Source organism: Drosophila grimshawi, unplaced genomic scaffold (genome assembly GCF_018153295.1).
Source record: "Drosophila grimshawi isolate 15287-2541.00 unplaced genomic scaffold, ASM1815329v1 contig_848, whole genome shotgun sequence".
Taxonomy (NCBI): domain Eukaryota; kingdom Metazoa; phylum Arthropoda; class Insecta; order Diptera; family Drosophilidae; genus Drosophila; species Drosophila grimshawi.
Genome location: NW_025063692.1, coordinates 21,120,171 through 21,144,507, shown reverse-complemented (window position 1 = coordinate 21,144,507; position 24,337 = coordinate 21,120,171). Strand labels below are relative to the sequence as shown.

The window sequence follows — 24,337 nt, the reverse complement described above, 5'->3', positions numbered from 1 at the left end:
GCATTATCTTTTTCTTTTTTGGCTTGTTATTTTTAAAACAAACCATATGCAGGGATAGAAGAAAACTCAAGAAAAAACACCCGGATACGCACACATTTATTTAATTGCACATAGCTATGTATACATATACATTGTCGTCGCTCATTGTTTTTGCATTATTTCTTACCCTTTTGATCGCACCACTTTTGACAACAATTGCTGTTGTCAATGTTTTAATTGCTTTTGTCGGTTGTTCGTTTACTTATTTTACGCACTTTACACTTGTTAAATGATTTCTTAGTTGAGCACAATACCGCCGCTCTCTTGGATACCGCAAAATTGCACAGAATGACGTCTGCTATCGATAGCATACTCGATTAATGCCAAATTATGGTATGCTAAGTGCATATGCTCAAGTTGATTGTGTGTGGGTTTGCTTGTCGTATAGACATGGCAACGCCAGACATTCTTATATTATATTTGTCGATTGTTCAGTTCTTGTTGACATATGCATATGTAATAAATATCGATTGGAATAATACAATAGCTTTGATTCGCTTAACTGATCGGCAGCGTTGTGCGCTAGAATATATATATTCGATATTTTGGAGGAAAAACATCGATTAGTCTATCTTCTCTAATAGCAAATTATTCAAAAGCTTATAATAAAATGTTCAATCTATCTATAAAATTAATTAGTTATTTTATCATTCTTTTTAATAATTATTTATATTTTATGAATCGAGCAGCGGTTGTTTGAAATAATTTCAAATATGTATCGATGTTAAGTCGATGTTCCGTGCATCACTAACTTGGATCTCTATTAGCCGGCAAGTAGGGTAAGGCGGTAATTTGGTACGCGGATTTGCACAAATAACAGCCGCATTAATGAAGCTCGTGAAGCCCGGTTGGGTGCACCATGATGGTAATATCCAAATCCCATTTCGTCTCATTATTTATATGCTAACCATTGTAACACAGATAAGCCAATCTTCTCGGTGGATGTGCATCAGGATTGCACCAAATTCGCGACTGGCGGGCAGGGCACCGATTCCGGTCGCATTGTCATTTGGAATCTGAAGCCGGTGCTGTCCGAGAAGGATGAGCAGGATGCATCGGTGCCAAAGATGCTCTGCCAAATGGATCAGCACTTGGCATGCGTGAATTGTGTGCGCTGGTCGCAAAATGGCCAGCTACTCGCCTCCGGTTCGGATGATAAGCTAATTATGATCTGGCGGAAGGCACAGGGACCCAGCGGCGTTTTTGGCACCGGCGGCATGCAACAGAATCCCGAATCGTATAAATGCATACACACACTGCGCGGCCACGATGGTGATGTCCTGGATCTCGCATGGTCACCCAATGATTACTTCCTCGCCAGCTGTAGCATAGACAATACGATTATCGTGTGGGATGCGCGGGCATTGCCGAATTTGCTGCACACGCTCAAGGGGCATACGGGTCTGGTTAAGGGCGTTGCATGGGATCCGGTTGGACGTTTCCTTGCCTCCCAGTCGGATGATCGCAGTATTAAGATATGGCGTACAACAGATTGGACGTGCGGCACAACAATAACCGAACCGTTCGAACAGTGCGGCGGTACGACGCACATACTACGGCTCTCCTGGTCACCCGATGGCCAGTATCTGGTGTCGGCACACGCGATGAACGGTGGCGGACCCACCGCCCAGATCATCGAGCGTGAAGGTTGGAAATGTGACAAGGATTTCGTGGGGCATCGCAAGGCGGTCACCTGTGTCCGTTTCCACAACTCGATATTGACGCGCGACATGGTCGGCGACAGTCCCAGCAAGGCCATGCAATATTGTGTGATCGCTGTAGGCTCCCGCGATCGTTCGCTGTCCGTGTGGCTGACGGCGCTCCAGCGTCCCATGGTCGTCATCCATGAGCTGTTCAATGACAGCGTCCTGGACATGTCCTGGGGACCGCAACAATGTCTGCTGATGGCCTGCAGCGGTGACGGCACCATCGCCTGCCTCCAATTCAGCGAACGGGAGCTGGGCTCCCGCGTCTCGGAGACGGAACGAAACAGTATATTCAAGCGCAAATATGGCGGCTATATGGAGCATTCCGAGCATACGGCCAGCAAACAGATGGCGATGACGCTGCCCGAACCGAGCAGCTATGCTCTGCCCAATGCGGCCATGGAGCGTCGACTGCCTGTCCAGGTGACCGGTGGACAGGGACAGGGCGTCGGTTCACATGCTCGGGCCATCAGCAAACAGACGGAGACACGCACCAAGGATGGCAAGCGACGGATTACGCCCATGTTTATACCACTCAATGAGCTAAACGAGCCCATCTCCAGCATTGGCAGCAACAGCAGCATCATTTCCACAAGCAGGTGGGTATCCAGTGATTCGGGCAGACCAAAAATCAAAGGAACGATCTCGTATGAGAAATGTTGCTTAACAAGTTATGCTCATTAGTTATGTGCTTATTATTAAGATTAGACTGTTAAATCATTTTATATTGCAGTAGCAGCAGCAACGATAATAGCAACAGCAACAACATAGTCACAAACAGCAACAGCAGCGGCACGGGAACATCAGGAATTGGTGGCAGCAGCGTGGATCCAATGAGATCGCAAGAGTCGCTCTACTCTCGAGCGGAACCGTCTGTTGGACGTCTGATGTTGCCGCCATCGCCAGCGGCAACGGCAGCGATCTCACCACGTCGCAACTCAATGCAGCTGCTGTGCGATTTGAATAGCGGCAATACTGTGGGTCCCAAACTGCAGATAACGGCGAATAGTAAATGTGAATTTACGAAATCGTCGCAGGACTATCGCATTCATGTGCAGAATGGCCATCTAAAGACCGGCTACGGCATGGTGGCCAAGGTGACCGCCCAATTGAGTCGAGAGCTGCTCTGGGATATGTATGTGGGTTCGCCGGTGATCAATGTGAATCTGTGCAGTAAATATGTGATGCTTTGCTCCCTCGATGGGAGCATGCGACTCCTGGCGATGCAGACGGGCTCACCCGTCTTTCCAGCGATCACGTTGACAAGCGCTGCACTGCACTGCACCTTCAGCAGCGATAATCAGATGGTCGGCGTGCTCACGGACAGTGGAATTTTGCGGATTTGGAATATTGCCAAGCAGCGTGTCCGATTGTCCACCAATTGTTTGGAGCTGCTCAATAAGCATGGCATGACGCTGCAGTTTGTTATCACGGATCAGGGCATGCCACTAATTGGTTTTCCCAGCGGCAATTCCTATTCGTATTCAACGCCATTGAAATCGTGGCTGGTCCTTGCCACCGGTGATGCGATCATGTTCAATGGGATACGTGGCTCGCTGCCACGCGATCTGGAGCATGTGCATCGCAAGTTTCCTCTGCTCAGCATGCAGACAGGCACACATAACTATCTCAGTCTGCGTGGCGCAGTCGAAATGTGAGTTGACCAGTTCTCCTTTTACTTGAACAGTGACAGACAGAGACAGAGAGAGAGAGGGAGAGAGAGAAAGAGTGTAAGAGTGAGACAGCTCGTGCATCAAACCTTTTAGGCATCTGGCACTGTTTTTGTGAACCCAAACTCCAGCTAGACTCAAAGTTTAATTTAATTTCTTTGTTAGCATTTCACCATCACATACCAACGCTAAAGATCCATCAGTATCCGCCTTTATAAGTTTATCTCAACCACTACAGCTCTTCATTCCGTAGTCAAAATTATAGACCCTAATTGCTTTCCCAGATATCGAAGGTGCCTTTAACAACCCAGGCAATTTCAACGTATATATTGTTAGCCAAGCGGTAATCAAATCCATTATCTCGAGATGGCCAAGCAGCATGGTATTAGCCTAATATGGGTGCCTGGTCACCAAGCTAATGACTCCTCACGGATAAGGAAGGCATGTCTTTAGCCTTTAGCTACACACAGCTAGACACAGGTCAAGCAGACCAAACATGGCCCAATATCAATATGAAACACATTCGAGAGCTGTTTAATCGGATCGTAATCCATGCTATAACAGGACACTAGCTAGTTGGAATTCATGCCAATAGACTCCAGGTGCCTTATAATGACTACTGCAGCATCTGCAGAGAAGAAGGAGTAGTATCTGCGGAATACTTCATCTGTTTCTGCCCCGCAGTTGCCAGGAAGCCACCTTGGGAAGCCACCTTGGGAAGCCACTTCCTACCTAGCCTATCTATCTATCAAACACAAGACCGGCCAAGATTGCGAAATCTATATTATCTCAACACGGTTTCACAACAGACTTACAAGTTTGGCCTATGTGTGTCGACTTCACAGGTTGACAAACCTTTTAACCTAGCGGAACGCATATATCGATAAATATCAATTTGAAATCTCTCTCGAACGTAGAACGAACTGACTCTCTAATTTATCACATCATTTAATCTTAGCGATCCGGAAAGCTGGCAGCAAACGGCCAAGGTGCTGTTCCTCGAGAATCAGATCAAGCTGTGCGAAGCGTTGGAAGCTTTTGAGGAACTGAAGCACTGGCATATGATGATGACATTTCAATTGGCCAGCTACGGCACCGAGAAGCGTTTGCGTCTATTTATGGACACTCTGCTCGACAATGAGCTGCCGGAAACGATGCAGGTGGGTGAAATGCTCGCCAATCAACCTCGAAAGCTCGCCAATCAAACAAAAAGCGTTCGAGTGCTTTAAAAGCAACTTTTTGAATGTAGCTTAACAATTATTTAACGAGCTTTGAAAGCTCGCCCTATTTATGCTTTATTATTTGATTAGATATCTAATGTATCAAACAAAAAGCATTCGAATGCTTTAAAAGCAACTTTTTGAATGTAGCTTAATAATTATTTAATGAGCTTTGAAAGCTCGCCTTATTTATGCTTTATTATTTGATTAAATATATGATGAATAAAAGCAACTTTTTGAATGTAGCTTAACAATTATTTAACGAGCTTTGAAAGCTTTATTTATTTATGCCTTATTATTTGATTAGATATATAATGTATCAAACAAAAAGCATTCGAGTGCTTTAAAAGCAACTTTTTGAATGTAGTTTAACAATTATTTAACGAGCTTTGAAAGCTCGCCTTATTTATGCTTTATTATTTGATTAAATATATGATGAATAAAAGCAACTTTTTGAATGTAGCTTAACAATTATTTAACGAGCTTTGAAAGCTTTATTTATTTATGCTTTATTATTTGATTAGATATATAATGTATCAAACAAAAAGCATTCGAGTGCTTTAAAAGCAACTTTTTGAATGTAGTTTAATAATTATTTAACGAGCTTTGAAAGCTCGCCTTATTTATGCTTTATTATTTGATTAAATATATGATGAATAAAAGCAACTTTTTGAATGTAGCTTAACAATTATTTAACGAGCTTTGAAAGCTTTATTTATTTATGCTTTATTATTTGATTAGATATATAATGAATCAAACAAAAAGCGTTCGAGTGCTTTAAAATCAACTTTTTGAATGTATATTTGCAATTATTTAACCAGAATCATTCTTTTAAGTTAATTATAAGTTGAAACAGAAAAGTAAGTTTTGCATTTGTTAAATATCGTTTTAAAGTCCAGGATAACACTATATTCGGCCAATCTGATATAGACGAATCAGTCTGGTTGTCTGGGAAATCAGGATCGAGCGAAAAAGAACTCAGTTTATGGTTTAACTGCGCTTCGACTTCCTTTGCAACTCATTCGCAATTTGTATTTTCTTTTGCAATTCAGACAAAATCCAAATTCGAGCTGAGGCAGTGCGTCTTGGACACGCTGGAACCGCACACAGAATGGGAGTATATTTACAACGAATACTTGGATATTTATGATCTGGATGGGGAGAACTTTGTTAAGGCCACACCGCCACCACAATCATCGCTAGTATCTTATCCGTTACCCAGTGCGCCCTGTCCCCGTACGCGAGCAGCTGCCGCCGCAGCGGCGGCCATTGATGCACTCCTCACGGCGGAACCATCATCGCCGCCGCCGGTGCCGCCACCGCAGCCGTCGTCGTCGCCGTCTCCGTCGCCAAGTGCAAACGTCGAACCGGAAACCTGTGAAACAGAATCATCGTCTTCCTCGCCACCGGCGACGCCAGAGCCCGCCTCCGTTGATACCGAAGCAGACAAGAACTGAAAGAGAGAGAGAGAGAGTTTAGCTCCGAATTATATTGATTATTTCAAAAAGATATTGTCATTTAACTCTATTTTGTTTAAGAATCAATCGATATTTCGGAAACAGTTTGCAAATCAATCCAAATTGTATTAATTCTATATATTCAAAAGCTTCTGCATAGCAAATTTTAGTTACTTTTTGAGTCCATTTGGATCGTGATTTTAGGCAGAATTCGAAAAATTGATTTGCTGCTATTGAAAATGGTACTTCAAAGATCCTGCAACAATTTCCTGAACCTGATATACAATAAATTTTACTTATATATATATAAATTGATATATATATATATATATATATATATATATATAAATAGACAGCTTGACTTTTATTCAAATTGATTATGTAGACACTTATAAAAAATATAAAATTGTATTTTAAATATTTAATATTAATCCGTATATATATACATACATATATTAAATATATACATATATATATATATATATATATATATATATATATATTTTATTATTAGGGGGGAAGCTGCACCGCGACCTATTTGATCTATTGTGCCCCCCTTCTGAGCCTATAGCTCTTACATCAGCCCCAACTCCCTTACGAACGTGAGGATCTTTGTTGGGTTGAGGTCTACTATGTCTTTGCAATTCAAAACATGCGCCCCTAGGATACTGCTTCTTCTTCTAATTAAAGCGACACATTCTGCCAGGATGTGCATCGAGGATTCCTCCTCTCTTTCACAAAACCTGCAGAGATCGCTACTATATATACCCAATTTTGTCAGGTGTCCTGTCAATAGACCGGTTGTTCCTAAGGTTGTTCTTTCCCATGGTTATAATCTGTTTAAAACGTACAAGATTATAACCACCAAGGAGATATCTGGCTTGTCGGAGTCCTACTGCCTCTGACCAGCTCTGATGCCGCCTCTATCTCTCCTCGTTTCTAAGTTCCAGTCGTATAGTGTGCCTCCCTATGCCACAATACGGTTCTGGTCCTGTTAGGGGCCTTCCTGCCCCCATTCTTGCTTGCTTGTCAGCCGCCTCGTTTCCCGTTATGTCCCTGTGGCCCGGGACCCATCGCAGGGTGAGCCTGTTGTGAGTCCCGAGCAGGTCTAGCTTTGAACGAACTTCATGGACTACCTTCAATGTTATCTTAGTCCCCATTATAGCTTTCAATGCTGCTTGACTATCGGATAGGATGGATATATCCGTATTCCGATAGATACGTTCTATGTTGATGTCCGCACATCTCCCTATCGCACACACCTCAGCCTGAAATATGCTGGTGTGCGTTCCCAGGGATTCATGGTAGAATACCCGAGGACCCACCATCCCAAGGCCTGTGCCCTGGTTCGTGAGTGATCCGTCGGTGTACCATTTTATGGTTTGCGGTTTCATGGGATGGACTTCATCCAGAGTTGTCCATTCCCTTTTACTACTCATACGAACTGTGAAATTTCGCTCGAATATGTATTCGGCTGCCATTTCGTCCCTAGGTTGCGTCAGTAGGGGTTCGTTTGAAAGGAGTTGGGCATCTTTGTGGCTTAGGATATGATTGCCCCCAACTCCTTCTGCTGATATCCTGAGAAGCGTAGCTTTCTGCTTGAGCCTTATGATATGGTGGAGTGGTGTGAGCTCCATTAAGGCTTCAAGGGCCATTGTTGGGCAGGTGCGCATAGCTCCTGTCATACATACGCAGGCCATTCTTTGCAACTTTTGTAGTTGTTTCTTCACGGTGATCATCCGCGCCCTGTCACCCCATGCAACCACCCCATAGGCTAACATGGGTCTTACTACCATCAGGTACAGCCATCTTAATATCTTTGGTGATGTACCCCATGATTTGCCGGCAATAGTACAACATGTATAAAGCGCCCTGGAGCACTTTGGTATCGTGTTTTGCACATGGGTGCCAAAGTTAAGTCTGCGGTATGTCGTCCCCCACCTTGCACTCAAGGGGCACGCCCTTCCACGATTGTAGCACGGTGTGGAGGATGGTCTACCATATAAGACGGTCGTTCCCCATCAGGGGCATGACCTTCCAACTGTCTTGCGACAAGCTCCGCAGGGAGATCCTGCGGTATTTGGCATAGTGTACTTTTTTCATGGAATCCCACGAGCTGCGGAGAAATATGTGTCCGCCCGGGCAGAGATCCGCAATACCCGGGTAAGGCTAAATTAGAACAGGCGGTCGCCATTTGCCTGAGCTCACCGTTAGAGACTGGGCTAGTTTTTGATCCGGGCCCCCAGCGAGGCTGACTCTCGGCACGGTTCGAATGACGCTTTAGTCCGGTCCGGAGTGAGATGAAGGGATAGGATGTGGTGGGTAATTATGTTGGGAGATAGGGGTGGATGTGTGAGGCTATACTTTGGAAGGCGGCAACATAAGCGCCTTGTCGGTACGATCAACATTATCGCACCCGCTGTTTGTCCGGGACTGCTTATTTACGAGAAATCTCGTATTATTCGCAGCTAACCTCCCCGAGGGGAGGCCGTTTGCTATCCGCAACCCGCGACCCACCTGGTGGCCTCAGCTCAGCCCCATCCGAACCATCCCACAAGTTCTTAGACCAGGATATATTTATATATATATAGCGTACTTAACTCTAGAATATAGTATTTCTATGTATATCTTAAAGTTGATCTTTATTTGCTTTGTTGCTGGTTATTTGCGAATAATGCTATTTGAAAACTAGACACTTGAATATTGTATGACGTAGTGTAGTATAGTATACTTATATGTAGTGTAGGACGTCTTTTAGTTTTGGAGTCTGCAACATTTGCTTGGGACTCACTAGATTTAAGATTGGAATAAACATTGAGTTGTATTTCAAATTATATATATGGTTTGATTTATGGTTATGTTAATTTCGAATACTTTGAGTCTGATTTAATACATTTAAAATTGATTTTTCTTTTTGTTTTTATTCGATATACAGATTAATTAATGATTATATATTTGGACACGTAGAGTTTTGGATATGCACAATTTTTAAATAGAGAAAAAATGGGTTATCTATTTACACAGCTTAATTTATTCATTATTCATAACTCATATTTTCTGTGTACTTTAAACTTGGTTGTAGCAAAGTTAGAGTGTGGTGCCAACGGAGCCACCCAAGACAACTGTTGCAGCAGCAGTCGTGGTGGCAGTGGCAGTGGCAGCAGCTGCCGCCGTTGCCTCCTGCTATTGGGGACTGTAATGGGGACCCGGTGTGGGCACACTCTTCAATGGCGATTCAAAATCAGCGGTTGCCGGCGGCTCAACGATGGCCGCTGTCTCTGGCGGTGCAACGACCAATGCGCTGCCAATCCGCTCCTGCAGCAACTCGTACAATTTGTGGATGTGTTCATTGTGCGCCGCCGTTGGCTGCATGGCCTTCATCAGTGTGGCAAGGCGGCCGGCTGGCAGCTTATTGTGCACATACCACAGCAATTTCATCATATGCCTGGATGTGACATTTTCTCGGGTTAGTCCGGCGAAAATGAACTCATCGAAGAGCGTGGTGCAAAAGTCCTCCGTGGCGAACTCATCGCTCATCGGTATGAGCAGAGCAATTAGTGAGTGCAGGAACGGATCCTCATAGGCCCGATCATCTTTGCAGACGGACAGAATGGCCAAGACGCGCAGCACTCCGACCCGATCCTTGGTGCGTGCCGAATGCAGTGTGTAGTACATGGCCAGTATGCTAGAGACAGCGCTCTCCTGTATATATGCCTCAACAGCATCCGGAGCGGGACCCGAGTGCTCAATGGTGGTCAATGCCGATTCGCGTTCATCGGGCGGCAACTTGCCGTGCAGGCCGCGACACTGATCATCCACCATGAGCGACATGAGGGCGGGCAAAAATTTGGTGACCACCTGGCAATCGAGCTTGGGCTCCTTGAAGTCCTGCGAGTCAATCATGACCCAGGCGCTCAGACCGAGTGCCAGCATGCGCAGCAGCAGTATTAAAACCTGATTATCACGCGGCATACCCTCATTGTTGATCAGATGATGGAGTATCTTGATGGCCGAGCTGGCCAGAAAATTTATGGCATACGGATCGCATAGAGTCATCGAGAGATCGCCCAATACCTGTTCCTGTCCCCGCTTGATGTTGTCCAGAAAGCCCTGCAGTTCACGCGACCGCTTAATATCCACATTCTTTTCGCGAATGCACGCGTCCAGACACCAAGTGAACTTGTGGCACGGATCTATCGAGATAATCTCCTGCACCTCCAAGTCGTGCAGCGCCATCAGCAGCTCCGCGCGCAGCGTGCAATAGTGGACGTTGCGGGTGCGCAAGAAGAGTGTGCGCAAAAACTGCAGCACCATGTCATAGAGCTTGACACTGGTGCCAATCATATTGGCCAGCTTCTGCACCACCTCGCCCTGACGCCGCACCTTTGGCGTCGGCTGGAAGAACAAATTATTGAGATTGGTGTGATCGAAGAGAATGTGCTCCTTTTCGCGTATATATTGCGATAAGAGTGGCGACACTTCGTCTCCAAACAGCGATTGATTGTCGCGCCAAATCTGACGCTTCACCTCCGTATCTGTGTCCGCATACAGTTCCCGATCTCTGACCAGGATGCGCAGATATTTGTCATCGATATGCTGGGTGTTGCGCAATATGGCCATAACGACGGGTCGCAGCGATTTGACGCGCACAACGGGAAAACTCTTTACGAGCAGTTCCTTCAGCTTCTTGTCGCGCTCACGCGGCTCCTTCTGGCCCAGATCGTTAATGTGGGCAATTAGCTTGTCGCGCAGCTCCTCCATCAGCGATGTATGAAAGTCCAAGCGACGCACGCCGTGCAAATCCAACAGCGGCAACATCGGACGCAGCGACGGCAACAGCACCCCATTCTCCAACTGAAATGTTAGCATTTATTTAATGCATTTCATACAACAAAACAACAGCAACCACACACAAAATTCGCGCCCATTTCTACGCAAACGAACGTAAACAAACCTGAAAACTCTCAATCGCTTTGAGCGGATCGGTGCAGGAGGTGAGTGCTTCGCGCAGAAATGCTTGACCCGGAATGTTGACATCTTCTAGGCCGGTGCCATTGTTTTTCGTGGGAGTGGCGCTCATTTTCACTTAACAATTGTATGTTTTCGTTTTCTTCTCTTTTTTCGCGTCTGTGGTCTAAAATTCCAAATTGTCGATAGACACAAAAGCAATAAGACACACATTATCGATAACAATATCGAGTACTTAAGTCGTTGTATATTTTGTTTTATTGGGTTTCGTTTTTAATTAAATAATTAAACTATCGTTTGTAACTAAAATTTATAGCGGAAAACTGTGTAATTTAAAATGAAAACTAACAGTTCGCAAATTGAGTATTGTCTTAATCAACACTGTAAGGTATCGAATATTACGAATATTTCGGGCTATCGGTAAAACCATCGATGACACACACACGCACGCGACACATAAACTACCGCATGCAATCTGGCAACACAGCGAGTAGCATACACAAACACGGTACGGCAACGTTATGGTGTAGCCCACAAAAAAAAGAGACGAAATTGTTTTCTGCGTAATTGAACATGGCAAATTCCTGGCTACAAAGCGTTGTAAGGCAAGCGTGTGTGCATTAAATGAACATTGTGTGCATTTTGGCTGGTCTAAACACACACGCGCGTACAATCGCAATCGTACTCGATGGCAAACCATTTCACAAATTGACACTGATACTGCTACCAACTGCTGCTGCTGCTGCTGCTCCTGCTGCTCTCAAGTTCTAATAATAATAATAACAATAACAATAAACGCAAGTGTAAAAAGTGTAAACAATTCAACACTCCAGTTGCCTCTATATACATATAAAAAGGGTAAAGCTGCGTGCAGCAACAAGCGAAACAATTACAAAAGCTACACACACAAACACACACACACTCGCACACACACACATACACATACGCAATGTCGGAGCGTAAGCGTTATCACAAGGACAATGCGCCCACGGATGATATTATCACGCTGATCAATCTGGTGCGCCAGAATCCAGCACTGTACAACTACAAGCTGCAGCCGAATCAAAGGCGACGCCCCGATATACTCAGCGGCTGGCAGGACGTCTCCCAGCGAATGGGCAGTGAGTATCAAATCCATCGATCCAACTACAGTGATCTCTCTCGCTAAAGCCAATCTCAGCTCATCAAATAATTCACAAAATGCTCTCTGCAAGCAATGCACAATTTCTAAAAATTGTCTCAAATTGAGTTTATTAGCGAAAAAGTAATTCTCACAGCGGGTTTTCAAATATAAATTGGATTTGTACAAATCTTTCCACTGTGCTGGACACATAAATAATTCAAATGTAATCAAGAAATAATATATTCGTAAAGAGGATTGCAGATCGCTTACAGATCGAAGTCCACATTGAAATATATCGTTGCTATATGGTAGCTATATGTGATATCTGATATATATAGTAGTAGTAAGGAGCGTTATATACCAAGTAACCAACCGGAGTACTTCAATATATATATGATACTGTTTCCATTTCTTACACATAAGTTGTAATTTTCGAGCGAGGATCACTGTAAATCTGCATAAATGACTAATCCGCAATCGAATCTTTTGATAGATAAATACAGCGTGCAGGAGGTGCGACGCAAGTGGAAGAATCTGCGGGATACATACCATCAGTATCGGCGACGTTCGCCCAAATGCATCGAGGGTCGTTTGTCCAAGTGGCGCTATGCCAAGCAGCTGGATTTCCTCTCGAAGGTTTATCAGCCTAAGTTGAAGGCGCATCGCAATGCGCTCGCCGCTATTATGCAGATCAAGAAGCAGCCCGCTGATGATGATGATGAAGATGATGATGACGATGATGTGCAGCATGATGATCACGATGTGGAGCATGATCATGATGTTGTCGACGATGACGGGCATTCGGATACAACGGCATTGTCCTCCTCACATCATGCCAGCTCACAAATAACGCTGGTCAGCGATGAGGCCGAAACATTCATATTGACCGCCTATGAGGAGAGCGTTGCCGATGATACGGTGCCCCCACATCATCATCATCATCATCATCATCAGGCTGCACACCATCACCAACAACAACAACAGCAGCAGCAGCACCACCAACACCACCACCAGCAACAGCAGCAGCAACACCATCATCACCATCATCATCACCATCAGACGCAGCACGATGGCAGCATTTCGAGCATTGAATTGTCACAGATAGCACACGACGACGATGAGCTGGACGACGATGTGGATGATGTAGTCGATCATGATGGTCATGTTGTCGATATTGTTAAGCATGAGCTGGACGAGGATGGGGCAACCGTTGCCGAAGTGGACTATGAAGAGGTGTGCCTCTACGAGGAGGCAAGCGGCGCTCACTGTGAAATGGGTGTCGATGGCAGCAGTGATGTGGCCGACACAAAAGGTTTTCACTACATCGATACCGATGAGTTTTGCATAGAGGATATGGAACCCGAACCTGAACCGGAAACCGAACCAGAGCCGGTAACGGTAACGGTGCCGGTGGCAGTGCCAGTGCAGGAGACACGTACCACAGTCGCCACAGTGCCACTGCGACATGCCCACCATCATGTCCATGGGCATCATTATGCCAGCGCAGCAACTGTGACGAGCGGAACCACGTCTAGCAATAGCGTTTTATCCGGGGGCAGCAACAGCGCTCTCAATGCGGATGCCAAGCTCAAGAATCTCACGCTTGTGACGACAACAACAACCAGCAGTGCAGCAGCGGCAGCGTCACGTTGTCATGTGGATGTTGCAAGCGCAGCGAGCACACAGCAACAACAACAACAACAACAACAGCAGCAGCAGCAACAACAAATCGCTCTTGTCGATGTGACGGAGGCGACGAGCACCAGTGTCACCATTTCCAGCACGCCCGCCGTCTCCATAAGTGGTGCAACGGTGAGCGTTGCAACGTTGCCAGCCGCTGCGGTTGCCACACATCCAATGCAACATGCAACACATCCATCACAGCCACAGCCAGCATCGTCGTCGTCGTCGGCGTCGGCAACAACAACCATGTGCAATAATCCCACATTCAATACACAAACCGGCCACCATCATATGCTACAGATGCCGCCGCTGAGTGCAGCTACAACCGCTGGCAACGTCAGCACCAACTCGAACATCAACTGCGTTGCCGTTTCGAATAGCGTTGCGTCGAGCAGCACGCTGATCAAGGACGATGAACAGCAGCAGATGGCGCAGGCGCTGATCAAGCGGGATGAGCTCGATTTATTCTTCGATTTTCTCAAGAAGAAAATTCAGTACTTTAGCAAGACACAGATCACGCACATCCAAATGGAATTCCTCAATTGTGTCAGTCGACAGGAGGTGGCCGAACAGGATGCCAAGGATTAGCCAACCATATTGTTAGCCTAGTTAGCCCACATCCCACTCACAATTTCACTCGTGACAACAATTGAGAAATTGCAACTGGAGGACTTTCTTTCTGTCTGGGATATTTTAACACACACACACACACATATATACTTATATATATATCTATATACATATATGTATAAGGATGTATTATGTACGCGTATACAGTGATTGCTCGCTAATTGGTACTGGCACAGAAAATGAAATAATTCACATTTTACCCAATCTCGATGACAAATTTCTTAAGGCATTTTCGGTTTCTTAAGAATACGAATTTAAAATTCAATTGCAAATATATCACAAATCTAGTTTCAATAAAATTAAATATCTGTTTTGTAATATACTTAGTTTTAAATATATATATATATATATATATCGGATTGTAGAGACCATTATTTGCTGAAAGTTCCAATTACCGAGCGACCAATTATATATATATGTATATGTATATATATATATACATATACATATAGTAGATGATATTTTTCTCGGATTTTGTAGATTTGTAGAAATACCCGCCCAGAGACCACCCACCCACATTTCTTCCATCCTGCCCTGCCCAGTTTTTGCTGTTTGCCATTGCGTCACAGTCAGTTCTATCTTTTTTTTATTATTTTTTTATAGTGTTCATCTGTAGTTTTAGATTTGCTTTACTCTTTATCCATAGCAATAATATATATATATATATATATATATATATATATATATATACCTGTATATCTATCTGTATATCCGTATGCCTAACCTTATGTGTAACGTATGTTAGCCTAAACATAAACATCAACATTTAGCGTTTACGGACTTCATGTGTAATGAATATTATTGTAAAATAAACTAATCAATTCTCGAAACAACAATTTCAACTGTAAACAAATCCAACATTTCGATATTCGCTTACCCATTTCAGATCTATATATATATATATATATATATATATATATACATATATATATCACTCTAATATGGATTTTGTTTGGAAACAGACGAAGAAGTTACAAATGGATACAAGTCAGAATTGTGAGTTATCATCTTGGATTTTTATTAGCATTTAGCCTGCGATTGGCTATCGTCCTGGCGAATAGCGAATAGCAGATTAGCAATAACGACGATAACAGCAACAGCAACGACAACAACATCGACAACGACAACAACAACAATTGCAGATTGTACAAATTGTAAACAAAACTTTAACGGAAAAAAAACCAACTGAGATTTGAGGATTAACGCTGGCCAAATAATAAATACACATCATTTACATCTAGCTTCGTTGCATGTCCAGCAGTCTCAATAGCTAGATGGCCGGCCACTCAGTGGACTGACTGATTACGCTCCAACAGCAACTCCCAATCTGCGAAATCACGCTGCAGTTGGCTGTGGCTCAGCTTGGTCCCGATGCGTTTCGCCCCTGAGCTGAGCAATATGCTTCGAATTGAAGTAGATGACGGTAATGGTGATATCGTCCCGATACAGACGCACCACATCCTGTGGCAGCGTCAAATAATACGAGATCTTCGAGTGCTCAATGCCATAATCTGTGGCGCCCAGCGCATGGCGTATTAGATGCGTCGCCGCATTCTGATCAACGGGTTTGCGTGTGAGTCCAGCTCTAAAATAAATAAATATATCTGTTAGCCATGACTAGTGGTGATTGCTCGAATATGTTGCAACTAATTTACAACTACGCTGGGGACCTGTCTCAGTTGCAATTATTGGAGCAATCACAGAATATATACATTTTTTGGGCATACTTGCGCTCCGCCAGCTGGTCCGAGATTTGCTGTAATTTAACGTCCCCGGGCGGCAAGCGCATTGGCTCCAATATTTTTTTCGAATTAATGTGCTCGCCCACAAGGCTGACGACCTCACTGGGCGTTAGGAAGTCCCAGAGGCCATCGCTGGCAATGACTAGAAACTTATCGTTGACGCCCAGCTCGTGTTGCTGCACATCGGGCTTGGCGGTGAGGTACGGCGGTGTATAATAATTTGGTGGCAGCACCTGCTCCCCGAACATCGGCACCACCTTCTGTTGCAGTGTATCCAATGGCCATTTGTAGCGGAAATCGCCAAAGGCACGCAACGGCATCAACTGGCTGAGCAGGCGACCATTGCGTATAACAGTTTCACGCTCCTCGCGCGGATGCTCGTCGAGAATGCGATCGACCTCCTGCATATTTTCCGCATTGTGCTCGATGTTCAATTTCTTGGGATGCCATTGATTCGTTTGCGGATCCAAGATACCCAATACGGCGCCACAATCACCAGTGCTGGCCACATGCAACTGCAGCCCCTCCACATGCACCAAACAGGCAACGGCGCCTGCCAACAAACACAATGAGTTTCATTTTGTGTAATGAAGATTTCCAATGCTTACCGGACAGAGCGACGCCCATGGTGCGCACATCGTTGGTGGTCAGTGCCTCTTGGGCCAAATCATTGTCCAGGTGGAGGAACGCATGCTCCAATTCGCTGGCTACATCGCGTTGCGGCTCGGCGACCAGCTGGTTCACATAGCGCTGGAAGCTCTTCTCATAGATGGGCCGAATCTCGCTGACAAAGTCCACCTTGTCGTTGTGACATTTGAGAAATGACTGGCTGCTGCAATTGCCCTGTTTCATCTGTTCCCGGAGCACCTGGCGCGGCAATGTGCCCGCCGAAATGTAACGCAAGAGTCGTTTGGAGACGACCTGACCGCATGCGGCGCCCGCATGTCCATCGAAGACGCCGCACATGAAGCCGTTCCGATAGAGCAAACTCGCCTCGGTCCGTGTGTCCTCGCAGGGGGAATTGGAGCCGAGCTGATTTGTTTCGTAGCTGTGTATAACGCCCTCCGCGGGGAATTTGTAAACAAACTCGTTCTCCCTCAGCGCAATATTCACCTGCAGATAGCCAAATGAAATATTATCACACCCGATCCGATTGCAGATCGATATACACAGATATACTCACATCGTAGGGACTCAACTGGGGCAGTTGGGGCAGCAGGCGGATCGCATTGAGACTGAACTCACGCACATTGTTGCGCACGTAGCCAATGGCGTCGTGCAGCACAAACTTTAACATCTATGTGTGTGTTTGTATTGGGCACAGATTGTTTTTAGCGGCAGCAATAAAATTTCTTGCGGACGTTCCTTCTATTCGATAACCTTATGCTTTTTCTGGGCTTTTTTCTTGTTGTTGTTGTTGTTGCTGCCAGGCGTATTCACGTTGCCCGCTGCTGCTGCTGCTAAAAGTAACAGTCAATTTTAGCGTGCCGTTGATTGGCTTTGGTAAAAATGCAATTGTTGCTGTATTTCTGTTATTGTACATTGGTGCAAATGCAAAAAGGAAAACAATATTAAAATAAAGCCGAAATTAAAACGAACTAATGTCAAATTTGACAGCTAGCGATGTTACAACAAAAACCATTTATCGATTGCTATCGATGCCAATAATTTTGTTCTTCACTTTTTTTTCTTCTATAATTATGCCTTTCAAACATACTTTTTATTATATATATTTAAAAAAAAAAAACATGTTCATTCTAGCGTATTTAAGTCATATATATATGTATATATTATGTAATAGTATAATATGAGCAAACGTTAATGAAGGAATAATTTTGCATTCAAATATGTAACTGTACTCACATCTTAGGCATAACAAATATTTCAATTTCTATGCAGATAGTGTTTATTTATTTTTGTGCAGAATCTCGATTCGATGTCCAATTCAAATTTGCAACAACGATGTTGCCACTATGTGTTTAAGTACCTGCGTGCGCATTCTACTCGTTTGCCAGCCCTGAAACAAACCCTCGCACACACACATATATATATACATTAATTACAGTTCATTAGAAAAAAAAAACAAACAAAGCCGCGCAGCTGAGTTAGTTAAATTTAATAAACGAAAAGGTTGCAGTTTATTTATACACTAGTAAAATTGCAAATAACACTGTCAAGCGATCGGCCACATTTGAAACGAACTAAAGTGCATCGTGCGTTTCTAACGAAAAGGAGAAGTGAATTTACGTATTAAGAAAATAACAACAATTGAAGGAAAGAGTGAGGTGGGCGCTGAGGGGGTGGCTCGCTTTGCATCTGCTAAACGTCGAAACTGGTAAACAGTAAACAGTAAACGAGGGGGCAAGAGCAGTGCAGCACGATGGTTGAGCCTATTTTTGATTATCAATTTCGCTTAATACTCATCGGCGACAGCACAGTGGGTAAAAGTTCGCTGCTCCAATTCTTCACAGATGGAAAATTTGCCGAGGTATGTGTTCAATTTTTCTGTGTGTGTGTGTGTGTGTGTCAAGTGCAAGCAGTAATAATAATTACATAATTAAGTCGCAAAAGCAACAAAAAAGTAGAAAAAGTTAATATAAAAACAAAGGCGAGCATCTTGCAGCCAGTGGCCTCATTTGCCTATGTGTGCAAGCGTGTGCGTGTGGTTGCTGGTCTGTTACTGATAATGCAAGCGATAAAAAAAAACAATGACATTTAAAAATGCGATAGATGTGGCAACATTGGACAAATGCGCGCACTTTTTGGGCTTTCAATGATATAGCTAAAAAATAAGAAATGCTCTTTACCTTAAGTTGACAACGGGTATATAGGTCCTTTCCTGGTTTTTGAGAATCTTCTCATACGTTGTGTTTCGTTCAGCTTGCAGATCCCACAGTGGGCGTGGACTTTTTCGCCCGACTCATCGAGATGAAGGATGGCAAACACATTAAACTGCAGCTCTGGGATACAGCTGGCCAGGAGCGCTTCCGTTCAATAACGAAGTCGTATTATCGTAACTCGGTTGGCGTCCTGCTCGTCTACGATATATCGAATTATGCGAGCTTCGAGCATATACCGCTCTGGATGATGGAGGCACAGCGTCACATTGAGCCGCACCGGCCCGTCTTTGCGCTAGTCGGTTGCAAACTGGATCTGGTGAATGCGGGCGGTCATCGCGAGGTGTCCACGGAGGAAGCGCAAAAGTTTGCCAAACAGCATGGCGTGCCTTTTGTTGAGACTTCGGCGCGCACCGGCACTAACGTGGAGGAGGCGTTCCGCATGGTCACCCAAGAGATCTATGCCCGCATTCGATCTGGTGAATACAAGGCCGAGGATGGCTGGGATGGCATCAAGTCCGGATTTGCGAGGCCCAACAGTCACGACTTCAATCTGGTCGTTGCCGAGTCAGAGATGTCATCATGCTGCTGATTTGTTTCACATTGTTTTTGTTTTGGTTTATTTTGTCAATCCACAGCGAAAATCCTTTTATATACCATTTATATCGATATTATATATGTACATTATTATTTTTTCTTATGTTGATCTTTGACCCCTATATGATATGATGTAATGTGCATTAATGACAGCTTTTTTTTTTTTGTTGACTCGTTTTTAATAGCGCACCAAAAAATTGAAAAACAAAATGATAAAGCACGATTATTTTTATTTAGGCTTTTAAGCTACTTGTAACCCAATACATTTAAATATGACTATTCGGCCAATTACAGTCAATTAGATGACTTATGGGTGGTTTATTATTATTGATTTCTTATCTTTTAGTACAATATTTTTGTCTTTTAACAAAAGCCAAGCATCACCCACAAAACTCTACTCTGATTTAAAAAAGTTGTTCAGCTTTATACATACGTAGCAGAGATTTGTGCTCTTCTAATTAACTTATACAAGAAATACGTCTATATATACATATATATTATATATACATATATGAAAAAGGATACTTACACTTGAACTTGAAATATAAACGTTTTTATTGCATAGCGACTGGTGATTTGCTTTATAACTATAACTATTCAAAATTGGCGCTTAAGGCTGTGACAGTGTGGCAACACTCTTGTCACTGGCTGCTGCAATTCAGTGGCAGCTCAGCTGTTATTGCTGGGCATCGAGTACTCATTTGATTTGCAGCTGCTCAAGCGAAATGTGTCCACAATTGCATTAAAGTAAAGTGAAGAAGTGTTAAACAGTTGCTGATTGATTGTTGTCAACACTTCAAAATCAATTGAAAGCGATGCCTGGCAACTGATTTGATCATATCGATGACGGTTAGAGATATCGATACCCATTTGTCATCGACTTTACTGTCAGAAACAGACTTTTTTTTTTATAGTATAGTGTGTCTAAAACACCGATACCTGAGATAGCGCGTGCCACTTTAAATTTTGACGGACACACGAGTAAAAAATACAATTACACAATAAACTTAACTGACAATATACAGAATGGGTAACGTGCTAGCGGCATCAAGCGGCGTCGAGGCAACAACGGCTCGCAGCAACAGTGTGGCTGCCAGCCTCGGTATGCCGGAGCCAAGCGCAAATTCCACAGAGGCCACTGGCAGCAGCTCATCGATGTCAAGCGAATTGAGCGATGCGGCTAAGGATAACACATTGGACAATCCCGGCACCGTCGAGGAGTTGCACAAAAAATGCAAAGGTATGCGATGTCATTCAGCAATTCATGCGCAAAGCCCAAAAGTACAACTGATGACATAACCTACAAGCATGTGAGGGGGTCGGTCGGTTCCGACTCTCTCTGTGTGTGTGTGCATGTACATGTGTGTCAGTTGTGCTGCGTGCGTGCGTATGCATGTGCGTGTGTGTATGTGGGTGTGTGTGTGAGTTGCCTTTGATTATGTATTATCAGTAATGTGAAATATGTAATGTACATATACATATATATCAATATCAATATATATATTTATAATGAGTTCGATTGGGTCTCCTCTCTCTCTCTCTCTCTCTCTGTCTGTCTCCTTTCTCATTTGTATCCCTATGTGTGCAGATGTTCAGGCCATAACCTTTGAGGGCGCCAAGATAATGCTGAACAAGGGACTGAGCAATCATTTTCAGGTATCGCACACGATCAATATGAGCAGCACAGTGCCAAGTAGCTATCGGTTTGGCGCCACATATGTGGGCACCAAGCAATACAGCCCCACCGAGGCATTCCCCGTGCTCCTCGGCGATATTGATCCATCCGGCAATCTGAATGCCAATGTTATACATCAGTTCTCCTCACGTTTGCGCTGCAAATTTGCTTCCCAGGTGAGTCTTTAACGATATATATTTATATATCGTCAAATTAACATCATCAACTATATATGATATGCACATCACTAAGTATATATGCTGAACTCAATTTCTATGCAATGCATCTCTCTTTATATTTAATTAATTAATTGTATTTTTAATTATATTTATTTTTATATTTGCTATATTCAATGGAATATGTAAATTCTTTCTAGTTTTATGTTTGCTATATTTGCACTCTCTGCGTATATACATTTCAAACCGACAATTTTTTAACAACCAATTGCAGATCCAGGACTCGAAAATGTTGGCCACACAGATGAGCACAGATTATCGGGGCAATGATTTTACCGCATCGATAACACTGGGCAATCCGAGCATATTCACCAATTCCGGCGTAATTGTGGGCCAGTATTTACAATCGGTAACACAGCGCATCGCTCTCGGCGCCGAGGTGGCCTATCAGTACGGCCCCAATGTGCCCGGTCGCCAAATAGCGATTGTCTCTGCCTTGGGACGCTACTCGACAGGAGATTCGATTTGGTCTGGCACAGTGGGACCGAGTGGATTGCATTTGTGCTATTATCAGAAGGCCAGCGAACAGCTGCAAATTGGTGTCGAGGTGGAAACGAGTCTGCGCATGCAGGAATCCGTTGCCACCATTGCCTACCAGATTGATTTGCCCAAGGCGGATTTAGTGTTCAAAGGTTATTTATTTATTTAATTTTTTTTTTTGATTTGAACTTGAATTGATTCATTGATTGATTGATTGTTATTTTTGTGTACAGGCTCCGTAGACTCAAATTGGCATATTTCGGGTGTTCTGGAGAAGCGCCTGCAGCCACTGCCTTTCACCTTTGCGCTGAGTGGACGCATGAATCACTTAAAGAATAACTTCAAACTCGGCTGTGGACTGATAATCGGCTAAGCTCATTCAATCCACACTAAACAGCACCAACAACACCAACCAGCAACAACCAGCAGCAACCAGCAGCAACAGCAATTAAATCAGAACCAGCAACAACAACAACCAACAACAACTAAAGGAGGAATAGCAACCACAAGCAGCAGATGACCGGCCAGAACAACAAAATATCATCATTTGTTTGCAACGCTAGCATTCATTCATTCATCACAGATACACACACCCACCCACACACACACACACACACACACACCCACACACACACACCCCACATGCATACAACTGTAGCAAGCAAAGCATATTTATGTTCAATTTGTTTTTAATACTGAACTAATTTTTTGATGATATGACTTTAAATTAACAAATTGCAATCGTAATTATTTGTAAAAACAAAATTCCAAAACAAAACACACCCCAATTCAACACCAACAACAACAACAACAATTGAGAGGCAGCAAGCAATAATATCAAACAATCAGCAAGTAAAATTGTATTTAACTAGAAGGAAATGGGGAGTAGTAGACGAAAAAGAAGAAAAAACTGAATCAAGTTGTTATATGTAAGCAATACACAATAAAGTGTATTTGGTATTAGTATACAAGAATAATAACAATAACAATAACAATAATAATAATAATAATAACAAACTAAAACAAAGCAATGTTTTTGTTCAAGACACAACTGAAATCTCACCCGAACTTCTGTATCATATATATATATGTATATATATATTATTATAATACACTGCGCTGCCACGCCCTTGCCCTGCCCAGCCCACTTGTTGTACACATACTGAAAATTCCACAATTCAACAAATGCCAGATATCATTTTCTACACTTAAGTTTGCTTCTTTCGAAAAAAAAATGCTGAATTCTTGAGCAATTACCGTTAGGTAGGAGACTATCGATGGTATTTACCAGTAGTCTATCCCCAGTGCAAAGCGAACAACAACTAAAATAACGAGTAAAAGGCGTAAGAAACAAGATGACGATGAAGAAGAGGAAGATTTACACACAGCCACACACACTGCTTTAAGTTTATAATTCGTATAGATTATAAATATATAATATATAGTTTCTAGTGAGAATAACAAGCTGCAAATTTGTTAAACATTGAAAAAACATTTAATTTTTCTTTTTGTTTTTTTTTTTGGTCTTTGGCATTGCCGTTGCAGACGCCAAATTGCTGTGGAGGAGAAAACCAAACAACACAAAAACAAACCTACCATTTAAAACACATATAAAAAATAAAGAATAACAAAAAACAAAAAGAAAAAAAAAACCCAAAATATGTTAAATATGAAAATTATTAATTTAAATTGTAATTATTTTCCAGCTTCGAAGCCAGAAAACAAACAAAGAAATATAAAAACAAATAGTTTAGTAAATATACAATTAAATTAAACTGCCACTGGCATTTTTATTCGGATTTATTGATCTCTTTCCCTCTCCCTTTCTTTCTCTGTCACACGCCCACATCGCATAGATGCAAAGATAACAAGTGGTATGCGAGTGCACTGTGAAACTACAATATCGCAAATTAACAAACTAAACACAACAGTAAATTTAAATGAAATATTTCAAATTTTGAATTCCAGTTGGTTATGCTTCTCCAGCTGCAAAATAAACTGCGCAATTGCCTTAAAACTGAATTGCCACGTGGCCTAGTCGCTACTCAAACTGTTCATCTTCTAGTGTCTTAAAACTGTAATTCAAACGGACTCTTTTTCTCTCTCTCTCTTCCTCTCTCTTTGGCTGTGCCCAGCTGAATCCAACTTTGCTAAAAAAGTATTCCATTTTGCAGTACTTACTCGCCAATGCTTTGGCAATGTACACTTTTAGACACAGGCATATCTGGGAACGGGGGGCTAATCGCCACTTGATCACTTCACCAATGGGATGCT

At 43.2% G+C, this 24,337-nt stretch overlaps 6 protein-coding genes across 7 annotated transcripts; 4 read left to right on the top strand and 2 right to left on the bottom strand.

Annotated features, from left to right (window-relative positions):
• The first annotated feature begins 734 nt into the window (after positions 1-734).
• On the top strand, positions 735-6,373 carry LOC6564996 (protein HIRA homolog). Of its 2 annotated transcripts, none has more exons than XM_032738255.2 (5): positions 735-904; positions 961-2,344; positions 2,482-3,399; positions 4,374-4,575; positions 5,688-6,373. In XM_032738255.2, exons 1-5 carry the CDS (start codon positions 868-870, stop codon positions 6,090-6,092), a joined length of 2,946 nt encoding a protein of 981 aa, XP_032594146.1. In that variant the 5' UTR covers positions 735-867; the 3' UTR covers positions 6,093-6,373. The 2 variants fall into 2 exon arrangements, with proteins under 2 accessions (XP_032594146.1, XP_001991304.1); XM_001991268.3 differs by having other exon boundaries at positions 2,479-3,399.
• Positions 6,374-9,105: 2,732 nt separating this feature from the next.
• On the bottom strand, positions 9,106-11,268 carry LOC6564997 (negative elongation factor B). Its single transcript, XM_001991269.3, has 2 exons — positions 11,047-11,268; positions 9,106-10,946 (listed from the first exon to the last, which is right to left on the bottom strand). The coding sequence occupies exons 1-2, from the start codon at positions 11,170-11,172 to the stop codon at positions 9,276-9,278; spliced, it is 1,797 nt and encodes a 598-aa protein (XP_001991305.1). The 5' UTR covers positions 11,173-11,268; the 3' UTR covers positions 9,106-9,275.
• Positions 11,269-11,572: 304 nt separating this feature from the next.
• Positions 11,573-14,778, top strand: LOC6564998 (lateral signaling target protein 2 homolog). Its single transcript, XM_001991270.2, has 2 exons — positions 11,573-12,181; positions 12,677-14,778. Exons 1-2 carry the CDS (start codon positions 12,010-12,012, stop codon positions 14,452-14,454), a joined length of 1,950 nt encoding a protein of 649 aa, XP_001991306.1. The 5' UTR covers positions 11,573-12,009; the 3' UTR covers positions 14,455-14,778.
• A 712-nt stretch (positions 14,779-15,490) lies between these two features.
• On the bottom strand, positions 15,491-17,767 carry LOC6564999 (pyruvate dehydrogenase [acetyl-transferring]-phosphatase 1, mitochondrial). The gene is made up of 4 exons (XM_001991271.3): positions 17,422-17,767; positions 16,847-17,351; positions 16,224-16,791; positions 15,491-16,081 (listed from the first exon to the last, which is right to left on the bottom strand). The coding sequence occupies exons 1-4, from the start codon at positions 17,533-17,535 to the stop codon at positions 15,832-15,834; spliced, it is 1,437 nt and encodes a 478-aa protein (XP_001991307.1). The 5' UTR covers positions 17,536-17,767; the 3' UTR covers positions 15,491-15,831.
• Positions 17,768-18,250: 483 nt separating this feature from the next.
• LOC6565000 (ras-related protein Rab-39B) lies at positions 18,251-20,236 on the top strand. Its single transcript, XM_001991272.3, has 2 exons — positions 18,251-18,726; positions 19,119-20,236. Exons 1-2 carry the CDS (start codon positions 18,619-18,621, stop codon positions 19,665-19,667), a joined length of 657 nt encoding a protein of 218 aa, XP_001991308.1. The 5' UTR covers positions 18,251-18,618; the 3' UTR covers positions 19,668-20,236.
• A 331-nt stretch (positions 20,237-20,567) lies between these two features.
• On the top strand, positions 20,568-22,921 carry LOC6565374 (mitochondrial import receptor subunit TOM40 homolog 1). Its single transcript, XM_001991273.2, has 4 exons — positions 20,568-20,912; positions 21,261-21,523; positions 21,798-22,215; positions 22,297-22,921. The coding sequence occupies exons 1-4, from the start codon at positions 20,699-20,701 to the stop codon at positions 22,434-22,436; spliced, it is 1,035 nt and encodes a 344-aa protein (XP_001991309.1). The 5' UTR covers positions 20,568-20,698; the 3' UTR covers positions 22,437-22,921.
• Positions 22,922-24,337: the final 1,416 nt, after the last annotated feature.

Bases quoted from the DNA above. Each gene is read 5' to 3' on its own strand.
- LOC6564996 (XM_001991268.3), top strand. From the start codon at position 868: ATGAAGCTCGTGAAGCCCGGTTGGGTGCACCATGATG. The intron at 905-960 runs GTAATATCCAAA...ATTGTAACACAG, and splicing joins CGGTTGGGTGCACCATGATG to ATAAGCCAATCTTCTCGGTG. The intron at 4,576-5,687 runs GTGGGTGAAATG...TTTGCAATTCAG, and splicing joins AGCTGCCGGAAACGATGCAG to ACAAAATCCAAATTCGAGCT.
- LOC6564997 (XM_001991269.3), bottom strand. From the start codon at position 11,172: ATGAGCGCCACTCCCACGAAAAACAATGGCACCGGCCTAGAAGATGTC. The intron at 10,947-11,046 runs GTTTGTTTACGT...CTAACATTTCAG, and splicing joins AAGCGATTGAGAGTTTTCAG to TTGGAGAATGGGGTGCTGTT.
- LOC6564998 (XM_001991270.2), top strand. From the start codon at position 12,010: ATGTCGGAGCGTAAGCGTTATCACAAGGACAATGCGCCCACGGATGAT. The intron at 12,182-12,676 runs GTGAGTATCAAA...ATCTTTTGATAG, and splicing joins CGTCTCCCAGCGAATGGGCA to ATAAATACAGCGTGCAGGAG.
- LOC6564999 (XM_001991271.3), bottom strand. From the start codon at position 17,535: ATGTTAAAGTTTGTGCTGCACGACGCCATTGGCTACGTGCGCAACAAT. The intron at 17,352-17,421 runs GTGAGTATATCT...GGCTATCTGCAG, and splicing joins CCCAGTTGAGTCCCTACGAT to GTGAATATTGCGCTGAGGGA. The intron at 16,792-16,846 runs GTAAGCATTGGA...GTTTGTTGGCAG, and splicing joins CATGGGCGTCGCTCTGTCCG to GCGCCGTTGCCTGTTTGGTG.
- LOC6565000 (XM_001991272.3), top strand. From the start codon at position 18,619: ATGGTTGAGCCTATTTTTGATTATCAATTTCGCTTAATACTCATCGGC. The intron at 18,727-19,118 runs GTATGTGTTCAA...TGTTTCGTTCAG, and splicing joins CAGATGGAAAATTTGCCGAG to CTTGCAGATCCCACAGTGGG.
- LOC6565374 (XM_001991273.2), top strand. From the start codon at position 20,699: ATGGGTAACGTGCTAGCGGCATCAAGCGGCGTCGAGGCAACAACGGCT. The intron at 21,524-21,797 runs GTGAGTCTTTAA...AACCAATTGCAG, and splicing joins GCTGCAAATTTGCTTCCCAG to ATCCAGGACTCGAAAATGTT. The intron at 22,216-22,296 runs GTTATTTATTTA...TTTTGTGTACAG, and splicing joins GGCGGATTTAGTGTTCAAAG to GCTCCGTAGACTCAAATTGG.